Source organism: Elaeis guineensis, chromosome 9 (genome assembly GCF_000442705.2).
Source record: "Elaeis guineensis isolate ETL-2024a chromosome 9, EG11, whole genome shotgun sequence".
Lineage (NCBI taxonomy): Eukaryota > Viridiplantae > Streptophyta > Magnoliopsida > Arecales > Arecaceae > Elaeis > Elaeis guineensis.
This window is the reverse complement of record NC_026001.2, coordinates 9,067,644-9,084,487: the sequence shown is the minus strand read 5'-3', so window position 1 is coordinate 9,084,487 and position 16,844 is coordinate 9,067,644. Positions and strand designations below refer to the sequence as shown.

The 16,844-nt window shown below is 37.7% G+C and overlaps 1 protein-coding gene across 3 annotated transcripts in view; it reads right to left on the bottom strand.

The window, feature by feature from the left end:
• Positions 1–4,267: 4,267 nt before the first annotated feature.
• LOC105051746 (phosphatidylinositol 4-kinase beta 1) overlaps positions 4,268–16,844 on the bottom strand; it is a 33,575-nt gene continuing 20,998 nt past the window's right edge. The window contains exons 11-16 of one of the 3 annotated variants that reach the window (XM_029266658.2): positions 13,163–13,216; positions 9,196–9,339; positions 9,032–9,085; positions 8,877–8,951; positions 5,420–5,503; positions 4,268–5,253 (exon numbers count right to left, since the gene is read on the bottom strand). In XM_029266658.2, the coding sequence (XP_029122491.1) occupies positions 5,206–5,253; positions 5,420–5,503; positions 8,877–8,951; positions 9,032–9,085; positions 9,196–9,339; positions 13,163–13,216 (459 nt within the window). In that variant the 3' untranslated portion in view covers positions 4,268–5,205. Of the gene's footprint in view, positions 5,254–5,419; positions 5,504–8,876; positions 8,952–9,031; positions 9,086–9,195; positions 9,340–9,752; positions 9,829–13,162; positions 13,217–16,844 lie in introns of those variants that run through there. The other 2 variants (XM_010932336.4, XR_012134468.1) reach the window with 2 other exon arrangements.

Here is a 16,844-nt window from a genome sequence, read left to right as displayed (position 1 = left end):
TCTAGGTGATCAACTGGGTCTGTGGAGCCGTCATAGGGCTCCATATGGGGCATCTTGAACCGACTAGAAATCGGCTCGTCGAGGATGAGTCGAGAGAGAGGTTGGACGGTTTGGAAGTCGACGTCGTTCGAAGACTTCTGTCCGTCCACCTGCAGCTGGGCAAGCCGACGGTCGATTTCTTCGAACCTGCGTTCGTAGTCGTCGGTCTGTCGGTGCTGAGAGACCTCGGAGGTGGAGTCTCTCGATGAATCTGAGAGGGGGGCGGACGGTGTTCGCGGCCGCTTCTCCTTCCTTGCTCGTTCCAGCTGAGAAGGAGTCGGCCGTCGAGACCGATGGGTATCAAGCCGCGGCCGCCTCTCTTCCTCTCGGTGGGAGTGCTGTAATAGCTGCTCCCGAGGAGGAGACGGAGACCGACGCAGGCGCCGGCGGCTGCTCCTGGAGGGCATCGGGTGTGCCGTCAGTTGCTCCGCCAGCGAGTGCGGCAACCGGGTTGGTTGTTGTTGAAGGCTCTTGACCGCGTCCGTCAGCACGGTCATCTGCCGCACGATCACAGCGATCTGCGCCTCCGTGGTCACCACAGGATGCGGAGAGCTAGGTTCCACCATGGAGGGTGGAGGAGAGATCTCTTCCCGGCGGGAAGAGTGCCTCGCCGATCCGGTGGCCCTCGACCGCTGAGCTCTGATTCTTGTCATCTCGAAAGGATGTTTCGAGTTCTGTGGGGGTCGTAATCCCTGTCGATGCCCCTTCTTGGCGTGCCAAAACCTGTTGCGGTCAATCCCCTCGTCGCCTGGTCGTCGGGAGCGAGCACCTGCAAAAGAAGTCTGCACTGACCGGAGGTGGCTCCGGTGGGGACCCTCCGACGGTCAAGTTAGAGAGGAGACTAGGCAACAGTAGAAAAGAATCAAGGAGCTCAGCGAGAGAGAGAGAGCGAGAGCTAGAGAGGAAGAGTTCAGGGGTTTCGAAAGGAACCTCCTCCAGCATTGTTGCCTTCCCCGTTTTATAGTAGGGCGCGGTATGGCGCCGTCATTAATGACGCAGACAATGGGAGAATTGTCAAATCACCGAAGACTGTCAGAGCCACCGTGAGGCTGTCAAATCACCGTGAAACTGTCAAATCACTAGGGTTGACCCATGCCTTAGGTGGGATAATGCCCCCGGGCGGCTATGCCGCACGCCGCTGTCATGACGGATAGTCTCCAGCAGTCGTACGGCGTTTGAAGGAGTCGACCGACTGTATGTCGGTGCCTGGTTGAGGAATGTCGGGTGAAAACCCAGGGACCCTCCGATGGTCAGTCGGACGCGTTGCGGGAGTCGGATATCGGGCTCCACAGTTCGGCCAGTCGGGAGCGGAGAGGGTCTACCCGACCGACGTATACTCGGTCGGTCGGTGTCGGCAGTCGTCGGTCGGCAGAGTCGGGCGCTGGTCAGGCGGAACCGACGGTGAGTCGGCATGAGGGGAACCGGTCGGTATATCCCAACAGGCCTCTTGAAAAATCAGGTGGAACAGGTGATGTGATTCCACTTAGGGTGCATTTGGTTAGCCATTAAAAAAGTATTTTTTTTACTTTTTGATTTTTAAAAAATAAAAATTAAAAAGTAATATTTGGTAACACCATGAAAAACAAAAAGCAAAAATCAAAATAATTACTTTACGTGCAAAGCAAAAATTTTTTGCTTTCCAAAATTTACTTTTCTACTTTTTTTTGCTTACGCACGTTTAAAACACCAAATCAAAAAGTAAAAAGTCTGAACTTTTCTCCTTCATCGAGCTCTTCACCTCCCCACCCATTTTTTCCTCCCTTTTTGAACCCTTCTCCTTCATCGAGCTCTTCACCAGCCATCTCCAAATCTTATTTTTTGCTTTATAGCAACATAGTTACCAAACATATTTTTTACTTTTTTACTTTTACTCAATAGTAAAAATAAAAAAAATTAAAAATATTTTTTAAAAATTAAAAATTAAAAATCAAAAAGTGTAACCAAATGCACCCCTAATAATTACTCCTGGTCCTAATCTAAAATATTCCTATCAGTTGGACTTTCGAAGATTCTTAATATTCTTGATTTGGCTAGTCGAGAAAGAAATAAATTCTAGAAGTATAATTATATATCATAGCAAATATAGCTCGATGCATATTTTTAAAAAAAATACTATTTAAAGATACCTCTTACATAATTTGATTTTTACATGAATATTTTTTTGTAATTTTTTTATTGATAATATTAATAAATAATCATTTTAAGTATAAAACAATGTTACAGACCTAATACCATTTTTTTGGGGGGGAAAGCACTAATAAAAAGTATATAAAATATATATCTCATATAGATAAAAATTGAATGTTGAATTATTTTCATAGATATTAATGTATACAGGTAATAGTATCAAATTAATACCCAAAACCGTTATTTATTAGCATCATCGGTCAAAAATATAATAAATGGGGTATTTATGCTCAAATAGGCTGATTTGAGGGATACACGAAAATATTGATTTCTGAAAAATAAATATATAGTAAACCATATTTACAAGAACATATATGTAAAAAAATACTAAATCATAATTTTCTTGAATCATAAAGCGAGGGCGGATCCAAAAATACTAATTGATGGTAATTTTTCAATAACGAAAATGTCTTTCTCTCTATAACATCCCGTGAAAAAATTATGACATTCGATGCAGAAAGTCATAATCTCTATATATCAGCACAGAATGTCATAATATTTTCGATAGAAAATGATATTTTCGTCATTCAAAATTTCAAATGAAAAAATAAAATTATAAATATTAAATAAATATTAAATATGTATTGAAAAATGATGACTATATAATCTAATAGGATGAAAAAGTGTGCTCCACATTAAATTTTCTAGGCCAAGGGTGATGCACAAAGAGAGTCCTAAACTGGAAAGGCCATTGCACCAGTACGAAAAGAAGGAAAGAACAACTTTTCTGAAGGCAAGCAGAGAGTGAAACGCGAAGTTGTCAAGTCTACCATCAAGGTCAGAGACAAAAGGAGAAGATCAATGCTATTAAAAAGCATTTCTGAAAGGGAAAATCCTGACAATGAAGCCCTATCAAGAAGATTCTTACAATCACGCGTACAACTTGCGTTGCACATTAAACCAATATTTCCTCCTTTTTCCAACTGAAAAGTCAAGCAAATCGTGTTCCCTCGTGTTTATAATATTCTCCACAAGATTCCAGGAGCTGCTTTTAAGATAAAGTTTCCCCACTTTTCCACTGAAAAGTATTATAGTAATTTTGTTACCAGCTGAAAATTTAAGCAAATCGCGTTCGCTCATGTTTCGCTCCAAATTTTATTTGATATAATATCCTCAACAAGATTCCGGGATCAAGCAGCTCGTGGAGAAGGCACAACCGGACATGCGCGAGAGGCTCCCGTAACACCACCTGTCAAAACACGGAGGAATTACGGCTAGTCTTAAAACGCCAAGATAGAGTACGTCAACCATGAGCACCATTCACCGTTCATTTGCCTATTCGAGCAACGATTTGCTTTTCATTCAATAAAAGAGAAAACATGCCAGAAAGAAAAAATAGGTTATCAATTTCCCAACCAACCAACCGCGCATAGTCCATGATGTTGATACATGAAATCTCAGCATGATCCCTACCTCACTTTAGCATTTAGTTGGGGTCTAATTCAGAAATGTACAAATCAACGGATCCTACAATAAACCTCTGGCCTGTCGTCACCTCATAGAAGAATGCTAAATAACTGATGCGGCTATCAATATAGCATAGTAAACCAAGGGGGGGCAAATTAACAATATGATCAATGGCCATCTTCTAAATTACAGTAGCAAAAATTGGAAATTTCTGAAAAAACTGACGAATGAATGGCACTGAAAATGCTTAAATACAACTGTATTTTAATGCAACATGATCATAACAACGCAGATGATCAGGATAAGTGTTGTCCAGGAGAAAGATATTAGAGTTGAGGTAATCTCACCCAATATTTTGACGCTTAAGCCCAAACAATAAAAGGAAAAATCCCCAATTCAGAATGGGAACTATCGTTTGTTGCAAACAACAAAACAAATTAATAGCACAATGCAGGATGGTCTCAATAGCATAGAATCATGGCAAAACTGTCCTTGGGCACTTGAAAACTATTAATGTTCATTGTGGAATGCAAATGCCCTGAACTTTGCTTCGGATAAGCAAGCTTTTAACTTACCTAGTGTAGTTACCAACACAAGGATTTTATGACCTCCAACAGTTAATAACAAACAAAAGTCCTGGGAATACTTCTTGGCAACTTCTTTACTTCGCCCATCAATAGAACTGAGAATACATCTTATACAAGCAAGCATTGTTGGTGAATATCATACATTGTTTACACATGAAATCCTGATATCCAAATCAAGCATCATGATGTGATGCTAACAAGAGAATTCTAAGCAAAAAGGGAAACCACCAAGGAAATGTTCCAAGGAATCATGACAATAAAGCAAAGATGTCAATAAGCGTAGACCGGAAGTAGCTGCAACTTGTTTTTTTCTAAAACTCCAAGCGCTTAATCACATGCAGCCAAGAATTGAATGAACAAATGTTCAAGTACCGCACAACCTCAAAGCCGTTTTGTTCACAAATCATAGCTAAGATAAGCGAAAACTCTTACATTTCAGCCAAGAATCAACTGAGTTCCTCGTACACATCCCCTCTTCGTGGCCCTCTTTTGTCTAGTCTACATCAAATTAACCTCTTCTGTACAGTCACTGACAACTAAATCTCTTTTCTTTTGATTTTCTCATATTTGCTAACCTGTATATCTACAACAATGTGGGAATGCAGCTCTCAGTACCAGATCATGGAAACAATGTATGACTAGCAATTTGATCTTGTATGCTTCCTGCTAGACTCTGCCAAAGATTAAACAATTTAATCTCCAAAAGACTTGCAGTGCAACTTTCAACAAAGGCACCATGTGAGACCAGAGTGTCAGAGGTGCCAAGCGATAACATTAATCCACTTGGCCAGGCTCACAAAACCCCTTTCTATCAAATCACACTTCCTCTGGCCTAACACGCTTCCCTAGATTTGCTTTTTATGAAGGAGAAAAAGCAAATCACAAGAAGAACCTGGAAGTATGAGAGCATCTCACAAAATCCCATTCAGTACCCTCTGGTAGTAATCATACTGCCGTGTCCTCCATGCATCTAAGCTGCTACTTATCAAGGAGAGCACCAATGAGACACATTGCTGCACGAAATCACCAGATACTGCAGTGAGATATTTTCTGAATATTTGTTGTAACATACCTTTCATTACCTTAATGAAGCTGGGTCAGGTTATCCCTCCCTTTTCTTCAAAGAAGAAAGAAAGAAAGAAAGAAGTTTTCTGTATATTGATATGAAAAGATAAGCATGAAAAATTAGGCAAACAAACCTCTTCTGTAAGGCTCAAATGGAATCGTTTCCTCAAGTTCTGTATGGTACGAGGACCACCTTTAAAGCAGGGAAAGCCAGAATCCTGATATTGAAAGCAGATGCATATAAAGTAAGCTATCTAACATTTTGGCAAAAACAGTTCAGTCATAATACAGGAAATCTCATGGGGTGTCATTTCGATATATCCAGAAATTTTGGTATCCTAGAATTCTCAAAGAGGAATGCAGTTAACAGATGACATGTACATGTTGGACAGGGGTCTTTGATAAGAATTTTTGAGATTCTTTGGCAAGGAGCAGGGGTCTTTGATGAATTTCATATATCAAGGATGTTGGACAGGTTGGATAAAATGACCTTTGTCAAAAATCCTTTTCATCTTTCTTCTATTTTTCTTGTGCCACCTAATGCTGCAGTATGTGTAAAAGACAATAATGGCAAAGTGCTTTGAGATTTTCCTATATGTCTAGCAAGGACAGCAACTCCTCAAGTATTGCTTCTTTGCTTTTTTGAGTCGTAGAAACTGTTGGCTCTCAATTAGATATCCTTCATTTCAGTCATACACACATTATCAAGAGCCTAAAAATGTTCAGGAAGAATTATCTGTCCAAAACATTTTTATGATTTGTCTAGTTACTTATCCGAAAATACTAATAATTTGGTGAAGTCCTTAAAATGCAAAATGCCAATTCAAAGCATGTTATAAAGACAGATCAATTTTAAAAGGTTATTAATAGAAAAATTGTCAATGTCAATAAGCCCTACTATAAAGGTACCATCCATGTCCATGAAATGGGATATGATGATACTCACTAGTTAAGCAGTGCCATGTGTACATCAAACATACCCAAGGAAGGGCCAAATAAATTTGGAGATCGTGAAAAATTAATTAATACTATGGCATGAGTTTATCAATGATGTTCTATAGGCAAGGCTTCTAATTTCACACCCTTACAGAAACCTGTCTTGGAAGGTAAACAAAAATTCATACTGGAATTTGAGGAAAGATGCTATATGAATGGCTTATAATGTAACTTAATAGGTGGAGTACCTCAAGCAAATTGATAGCTAAAAATTAGGCTACTTAATAAGGGTAAGAAACCATTCATCTTGAAATCAAGTTATCAAAAGCAACTTAGGGAACATGTACATTGGGAGGTTGAAGCTTTGGAGCCTTAGCATGATATCCAAAGGGATCGAAAATTTCTAGGGTCAGTATAGTAATTTACAAACAGCTATACCAGCAAAGTTGGTGACAACCTAATACATATACCTAAGACCTTCCAACATTTATTATTTTCATCTTGTTTAAGTGTGTTCAAATGTATGCATTCACTTTTTTGAAGAATAATAAACCATTTTTCTTGTCAAGAATAATGAGCATAAAAACATCTAAGGAGGACTGCACCAGGATCATGAAAGTAAATCTCCAACCATGCATCTTCTTGATTTTCATGTAGGGGTCAAACCATTTACAAGATGGGCTATATATAGGTGAACATCTATTCCAAGTGCACAACACATGAGAGATGAGTCACAATAGGTCATCTATTAGATATTAAAATAGTTCCTACATGGCTGTCATGTTTACCAGACATAAGCTGTACCCAACATTGGAGCAATTGACCTAGATGATCAACCTCACAGGCTTAAGGTATGTGGAAGAGAAGGTATCCTATATCCCTTCCAGAGACCGCAAGTTATTTCGCAACAAAAAAATGAGGAAGCACGCATCGCATGTCACATGAGTTCTTGTTTCAGTTTGTTGTACTAGAATCAAACACATTTGTACCAATGTTATCGCTGTTTCCTTTGGAATTTCCACTAAATAAAAATCCTAAATCTATCACTGAGTAGTGCTAAAATTTGCAAACAAGCATGGCAAGTCTTATCAGTCCGCACAAGCACTGCCTCATATTATGTGTTTTGGCATTTGTGTTTGCATGCCAAAGCAGACTCCATGCATATAAATTGTGACACGTGTTTGTCATGCCAAGTGCATTGGATTGCTTGTAATGCAAGATCAGATCAGACATGCATAAATCTCCTGCAACAAGATTCTATGATTACTTAAAACTACATTTTAGGAGACAGAAATGATGCTACAGACATGATAATTAGGCCAAACAAGTTTGGAAATAGACGTTACACATTGCAAGAATACAAAGATTAGCCAAGTGATGACAGACCCAAAGAAGTCAGTAAACTAAGATGTTTTCAAGACCAGTATTGGCATCAAAGAAGCTCAGCCAACCCAAAATAGCCTTTCCACAATTCTAGCACTAACAAATCCACATCTACATCTTCTTAAATCTGGTCAAATTACTGTTAATATATTTTTTGGGGGATTATTAGAATCCACCCTATCGCATCCCAGTATCCTCCAAATGACCAAACAACAATTAATAATATTATGTATATTACCCCCTCTGTTCAAGGTAGGAAGATAGGTTTCTGGATGAGATAGGTCCATGCACAGCTTTGAACTGGACAAGATGGGTTGAAGAAGGCGAGCAAGTTCTAGTTAATTTCTTTATATGTCTTTTACTTGTACATAAAGTAAGCAAAATTCCATCATACAAAAGATAACCAGAGTAAGATAGGCCTCTTAGGCATTGATATCCAAAAATGGGTCAGGATTGGACAAAATTAAAGAAAATGTTTCATTTATTTGCTAGGTTTATCTGTTCCTGCAAAAGTACAGGGGTTCACCTCACAACCCCAAAAAATCAAGAGGTCACAAAAAAAATCCCTTTTTTCCTTTTCTTTCTTTTTTTTTTTTTTTTTTTTTTGGTTGGGGGTCAGCAACACTGGTTTATATTTCTATGCCCTCAAAACCACATACTTTGAAACATGAGGATAAACCAACACTGCCGATATTTCATAGCAAACACCAATACAGTTGGTTCATTTATGATGATGAAGCCAATGCCATAACCATGGGGTTATACAAATGCTTATAGATTGAAAAAGATTAAATCACAAACAACTATCCTTAGAAAGAAGAAGGTAACTTACAATGGAAAAAAAATAGCTAGCATTTAAACTAGGGTTTTCGCATGCTAGACAATTTTGATTTGCTAACCAAGCATTCAAATACCAGTGAATATGAAGCCATACTAGCTCGTACTAGTAAGATACTGGCATTGATAATTGTACTCTCTTCAGTCTCCTGAACAGGCACCATACCAACATATGTAGTACCTCGGTTTTTGCTGTACCAGCACATGTAAGCATATTGCATGTCACTACAGTATCACATCATTCATGTAAGATTGGTAGGGGTATTAGTACTAGTACTTCAAATCTTGGTTATACAAATATATTCTTGAATGTGAACAAAATGATTTACCCGTAAATTACAATTATAGAGAGAATTAAATGCAGGAAAAGCATTGCATATCTTGAAAACTCAAATGAAAGTTAATGGTGATGCCTCCATAGAAGCTTTGCATTACCTGTAGCATTTCAACAAGAAGTATGATCCGCTCCGCATGCTTGCGGCATGTAAGAAAACCTTGGATGCATAACAGCTGTGGAACCAAATTAAAAATTGAATATATCTGAAGTCGCATCAGTGATTACAACAAAAAGGACAAGGTCAATCGTGCACCTTGAAGTAGTCAAAGAATTCACTAGGAGTTCCTTCTGCATCAGAATCCATCACCTAGCAACAAAGCATGCCATGAGATGTCAAGGAAAAGAAAGAAGGGAACCATCAGACAAAACAATTGTTGTTAAATGTAATTCTAAAAATAAATGCTGCAAATATCTGACCTCAAGAAGCTCTCTGGTCAACTTAAATGGTGCACTCTCAAAATTTACACCCCCAGGAGAATTAGATAGCATGAAACCAAAATCTATATGAATGATATGTCCTTCTTCGTCTATTAAAAGATTTCCATTGTGCCGATCCTTAACCTGCACAGCCACAAAAATATGCTTTAATTACTCAACTATGTGCAAATGCAGGAGCTTGAGAATCACAACTTCAGAATGGCGATGGTAAAGCACTGAGAACTGATTCACAAAGCAGTACAAGGAGATCAATCACTAGCGGAAGATAATATCTCAATGGTAGCAAAGGAAGTAATGTTTTCATTGGTGCATATTCTTATTTATAAAATATGCAAGTAATACATTAAGAATGATGCTTTTCTTATTATGCATTCAAAACTATAAAGCTCTAATCGTCAATTATGAAAGAACTATTAAAGCACCAAGCAGAATGAAATATTATCTTAACCAAAAACATTAAAAAAAAAAGGCCATTATGCATTTATGGTCCCAGAAATCCATGGTCCTAGGAGGCACGAACTGGGGACAGACCTAACCTTTGGCATTTTTTGCACAAAAATATCCTAGGACTTGACCCATACCATTGCGCCTGTCATCCCAAGCCTTTTACCACTGCACCAAGCAATGGCCCCTTCTTAACCAGAAATGTAATTAAAGAAAATAGATACAAAGTTTATGGAGGACAAGTCTCACATTGTACAATAGCCATGCATACAGTGATAAAGAATTAACAGTATCTAGTTGCAGAACACCAACAGCCACTTTAGCAGAGTTAATATTGTTCATTTCAAAGTTCAAACACATTAATTATCCCAAAACCATCTATTATCAACAATTAACATTGCAGGAATGCATGAAATTAATAGACCAAAATCAAGAGAAAAGCAACACTATTGATATATACATGAATTTTATCGAGGATAGACAAGAATTATATGGTAATGCAATAATTGCAGTCAATACCTAGGCAATCAGCACCACTTAACAATAGATTACTCAATAGTACAACATAATGATGGATATATTCAAAACATGAAGCAGACTAGGACCTAGTCGAGCGGATTTCAAGTTGGATCCGGTCATGTGAAATCAAAAGATGGGGGTCTGAGATTGATAATCTGAGGTTTTGGATGTGATCTGCTATCTTTAGACTGCTCATCAATAATAAAGTGGTCACAACAGAAAGCTTAGATAAGATATTATAATGCCTTTTCTTGACCATTTGATTCATGGGCAAGGAGTCTCCAAATCATATGATTTTTGGTTCATAAATAGTTTAGAGGTAGCAGATCCAACGACTCAGATTATGGATGTTGGCCCCTCATCTTTCATACCCAGATTGAAATCCAGTGGACCAGATCCTAGTCCACCTCTTTAAAACACATGGTAATTCATGCATTGAGATTTTGGTGCATAAAACTGGAACAGTATAGGATGTCAACTTTCATAAGAAGTTCATAATATGCATGATATATAATATATGGGGAGTAGGGAACAAAATAATGGATTAGTAGTAGTAGTACTAGTAGTAGAAATGGACAAAAATGTAACTCATCTCAATACGCATTGTCTGCTACCAAATGGGTAGGATATGTGGGGCAGGGAATGAACCAATGAAGCAGAAAAACTGACAAAAAGGTAACCAATCCCAATGTGCACTGTCTGCCACTGAATCATGGATCGCTGAGAATCTACATATAACATATTCTCCTCACTATCATTGTGCTCTTGATGGAGTGAAGACGGTTTAGAGAAAAAGGCATCTAAGGTAAGAGTTATCTTTGCACTTGAAACATTACAAGATATCAAGCTTTGATACTAGATCCAGGATATTTGCTGATTTTGCTCATATCTTACATGGACAGATAAATTGCTATGAAAGAACAAAAACACAACTAGCTAAATTTTACCCACAGGGTCCCAACAAAATCAACATCAACAAAAGCACAAATAAGAAAAAGAGGGTAGGGCAAAATGAGCATCGAAGTGGAATCACGCAAGGTTTAAAATATCATCACATATCATATTATGTTTGTTTTTCTTTTGCCCTTACTGTTCACACCTGACATTTTAAAGTTCAAGTACAGCACCACTCCTCACTTCGCCCATCAAAACCACTTTCTGCACATATATATGGGTCATTACAGCTTCTTCCTATCTTCCATAATGTATTAAAAACTCTCTCTCCCTCTCTCATTCCTGTATGCATGCTCACTTTTTACCATTGTTAATGCCTGAAGAAGCCTCCTTCCAAGAGGAAAATAAAATCAGGTAAGCAGAACCTTGAGTTTGCTGCCAGAGACCATAACGAACTTTCATCTTTACAATTGGGAGTTAGTGTAAGCACTCCACACACTCTGCATGAAGTTAACCTGTTAGCCTTTTTCTAGGAGGAGGGAATCCAAACTCTTGAAGCTTAGGGATCATCAAATTTCATTTGCAGTGCCTACAACCTACTTTGCATCAGATTCACGGTTTGAGGTTTCAGTTGGAAGCCTGAAACTAACCAGTTTCAGCTGGAAGCGATCCAAATAGACCTCAAAACTCGATTCCACTCAGCTTTGAAACTGGACTCAAATGCTTTGGGTAGTTGTTTTTTCTTGTTTCTTTTAAAAAGATCAATGCGAACAACTAAATACAAGAAACTACCATCTATTTTAATATAAAATACATATAACATTCCGCAAGTACAAGCATTTAATTTAGACAACAAATTACAATAAAAGAAATAAACTTGAAGTGCTAAATTTAATAGAAGCCTTCTACTAAAAAGAAGAAGAAAATAACTTGAACAAACTAAGCATTGAAAAGCTTACCAATTGCTAGATATAATGAATTTTCAAAACAAATAAACATCAAGAACTAAATAATATATATGCTCAAAATACAGAATAACATAAATTTATGAGTTTCATTTATGTGCAAGACTAACTTCAGCTTATAATGGTTGAGACTTGAGACTGCATAAATAAAGAGCCAGTCTAAAACTGAATACTCCAAAATGTTGTCCGGCAACTTTCTTGAATTCCTTTTATTTTTTTCTATATTTTCAATTCTTAAAGTTTTCTTGATTTTTGACTGAAACTCCAAAACTTGGAGCTAAACTACCAATCCTGCCGACAATGCTGGAACAAACTCCATAGCCCCCTGAAACATTTCCAGCCTTGAACACATGGATAACTAAAGACAAACCATACCAGCTGTGAAAATTTATATATATATATTGAAATCATAACTAGATAACATATATGCTCAAAAAGGAAAACAATCATCATAATTGCCTCCAGCCACTTGTCTTTCTGCGAACAAGTATAGAAAAACGTAATTGTACTAGAAGAACCTTAAGGAATAGGCCATGCATACTCTTTTACCTCAATTCTTCTAATTAACCAACTTTTATGTGCACAGGTTCCCTTGACGCCAAATTATGCAACGTTCGGTTGATGAAGACATGCACTCCTTTGAGTAGGTTATTTAAAGATGTGCATACTTAGCCAGCTCAACCAACAACAGGAACCCAGTGCTTGGGCCCTACTACATTTCTGACTGTTGGTTTAAGTTTGTAACCTTTTATGCTGATCAGAATCAAACACACCGCATAATTTAGATGTATCTCATCAGATAGGATGGACTATTGACATGAATAAGGCAGGATAACCATGGAAATTCTCTCCATCCCTTTTTCCAATGACTGCCTAACTAGTAAATAAGCAAAAGATCTAAAAAATTTAATGTAACTAAAACAACCTGATAACAGGTTGATAAGAAATGAGTTCCTGTTCACAAAGCAGGCATGTCAAATTGTAGCCAATTTTTATAGCACACCTTAAGCAGTTAATCATAACAAAAATGAGAAAATACATGACGCAGGATCAAATAACTGTGAATTCTTAAAATGACCGTACTGCTTCTGAGCGACTTCCAAAAAGAGGAATGCTTGTAATACCTGAAGAAGGTAACATAATATGGAATATCCAGCCATGCTCTCCACGAAATTTCTCTGTAAGGGCCATCAGACATCAATATCACATAAAATTCTCATTTACATAAACCAACAAAAATAAAAACTGTTTCAGGAAGCAATGACAAACAATTAATCAAATGATACAAATATAAAAGAGTCAATCCCAAACTACAATTGCTAAAAGCTCCAACAAGAACCAACAAAAGCACCTAATATTGAGACAAACTGCCAAAGAAATATATGTTCAAGCTAATTAACAGAGAACTTTGTAATGTTCTTCTAAGTCATACAACTTGGGTACATCATCATATAACTAAAGCTGAACATCACAATTTATCATACTTGGTAAAAACATGTCGCCATTAGATGCACATGAAGATAATGGAAGGAATTATAAAAGTTCACCTGCAAGAATGATGCTAACATTAAGCTCTAGTACAAGACAATAAAGAGCCCACAATTATGAACTCCCCACTGTTATTATAGCATGCTGTATATTCTTATTGTGCAAGTCCAATCAACATAATCAAATTTCGGTCATATGCATGCAGTTGGAGGTAGGCTACCAAGCATATGCAGCTATAACTGTGAAACATGTTGAAAGGAGGAAGAAAGGAGCTGATATACATTGTAAACTGGTGGTTATGTGGAACTTAAGCTCTAATACACAACAATAAGAAGCCCATTGTCTTGAACTCCCCACTTTTGCACTTGCATATACTATAACATGTTGTGTATTCTTATCGTGCAAGTCAACAATAATCAACTTCCGAGCATACACTTGCAGTTGGAGCTAGGCCACTGAGTGGATACAGCTGCAACTGTAAAACATGTTGAAGTTCCAAATTGTAATCATTTTGACATGTTATGAAATCTGGAAGAAAGAAGCTGATATATATTGTAAATTGGTGGTTACATGTAACTTACAATAATTATAAGAAAAGATAAAGTAACCAATTTCTGCAACTCTAAGAAGGAAGGTGTCAGCGTAGTATGTTATTATCATTTTTGGTCTCTGTGGCTGTAAATTCTTCATCTTTTCCCTCCGCCCCCGCCCCCAAAACAAAACAAAAAAACCCTTGGCTGGCCAATTTTCTATGTGTCTCGTTTCACATGGAAAAATTCAAGATTGTGATTTAACTGGTGATGTGAACTGTGCTCGTCAAGAGATTTATATAATTAATTCTATGCTAAGGAATTCATTGGTTCATCAACCTTGATTTGTACCTTTGATAGTGGTTCTATCAACATATGTTGTCTCAATACCAAGCCCCATACCCGCACCACCCTATTACTGTGTTGGTATGCCCGATACGGGTCTGGTTTGGCATACCAAGTGTTCGCATGCACCCCATACCACATACCAAGTTTGGTACCAATAAAGTACCGTACGCCCCATACTATTTGGTTTACTGCGCTATGGCATATCTTGGGTTCTATCTTCTATTCTGTTAAATGTTTCAAGATGATTTACAGAATGCTTAGTTTACAGTTATATACCTAATCCACTTGTTGACTTATGGGCCATGAACATAGTATTGCGCCCTTCTAAAAGTTTCATGGCACATCAACTCATGAGCTCCAGCAATGCCATTTAACTATATTCTGTCAATGGTAGTCATCTTTGGGCATTTTTCCCATGCAAGTTGCCTCTCAATTGCTAGCAGATAGGCAATAACAATTGCTTTGTGCCTTCTTCTCGTGTAATTTTATCATTCAGCTAATTTGTTCATTGAGATTGAGTTGAATCTCATTATCGGTATTCTTTTTTCCGTTTTTGCTAATCACAGATTTGATCACATGTTCTGCTGGAATGGTGGAGATTTTGTCATTCTCAAGAAGCTCATGTGGGGTTGTAAACTTGTAATCACATTATTATTTTGGGATTGTAATCATGCATCTGTGAGCTTGTGGATCATATGGCAAGATGACTCCTGTAATTGCAGGAATGTATTTTGGATTTGTTTTTGGATACTAAAGACTTTACCTGCTGATCAACATTAACAAGCTTTTATGAACCAATATAGCTCTGCATCTAGATGTAGAATGTCTTGGTTCTGTTTATATTCAGTTAAGGACAAGTTTCTTAATATGCAGGTATTGTTGATATAATTGCAGGCAGATGTGTTTCTTTATAACCAAATTTTAAAAGTTCTAATGCTGTTTTGGGATGAGTTTCTTTTTTATGTAGGTAGGTGTGTTTCTTTACATCTAGGTTATTAATAGGATTGTATCCAAGTATAGATTAGACCTGATCAGGTCAGGATCAACTATTTTTTCTCTTATAGTCCAGTTGGGACATGCAGGTGCTACCTAAAAGAACCAACATCCAGGAATGGACAAAGCTAGAGTTGGATGCTAAGATTGAATGCCATTTATACATCACCATCGGGCTGATTAAGAATGATGACTCTAAGGTTGGACACTAAGATTGAAAGCTGGATAGAACTACATGAAAACTATTTCTGTGAAGGACACCTATGGAGGATAAGACCCAATACTAAGAAAACGTAAACTAAAGTGCGACCAATTCAATCATAAAACAAAGGACTTTTAATGAGTATACCCTTTATAAATATTTGAAACTGCATATATACCCTTGCAAATTATTATGTGTGTATGCCCTTCCAAATTATTTCTTATTGTATGGTATGCTCTCAAAAGTCTATTTGCGCATATACATGAGTTATTCCTTTTGCACATATAACCGTTGCGGATATTTTAGTCATTTCAATTTTAAACAGCTTGTTTCTTCACGGTGTTAGATGGTATGGGCAAACATGCGAAGGAAAAAAAAAATTATGCGGGTACACACACAACCAAAGATTCAGATCCCAGTGAGACGTCCCGCGGGACACCGAGATGAGGTACCATCACATATGTCGGGACATGACTGTCCTATCAGCATCCCAACATCCCTATCGGGACGTCTTGAGACATCCCCTGTCCCAAGTGTTGGAACTGAGTGGGACGACGGCATGTCCCATCCCATGAAAAAATCGAGACAGCTCCGTCCAACAAGATTTAAAACCTTCCACGCAACAAGAAGTATTTTATAAGGATATACATGCAAATAGCAACTTTGCAAGTGTGTTTATTCAATTTTGTATATTTAGAAGGGTAAACACAAAAAAAAACTGATAATATAAGCTTATCTTTTAAATTTATAATTCATGCACTATAATCCGGCATTCCCATGTTATTTTGCAACCTAAATACAAAGCATAATTTTTGCACCTAAATTGATGCTTAAGCCAACCCCACCTTGCCCCAAAAAATGCCGCTACGCACACATACCAAGACAAGTTTCCAACATTTTTTTCTCACTCCTAGCCATGGTATTGCTCGAAATCAAGCAATACAGGTTGGTATCAAGCAACACAGGACAGTTCCACTCTATTTGGATAGGTATGGGCCAGTTTGGCTCACATACCAAACCATTCCTCTATACCATACCCATACCTTAATGGTATGGTTTGATTCAATATGATTCAGTATGGTATACCTATTCTAGGTTTCCTACACTCAACACAAATTGGACTACAAGGTGCTAGATAATGTACTTGACATACATAGAGAAAGTAATGCTAGGACACCTAATATTTCTGAAAAAAGCAAGAAACAAAGTTTTTTGACGCACCAGGTATGGGAGGTGTGATATCAT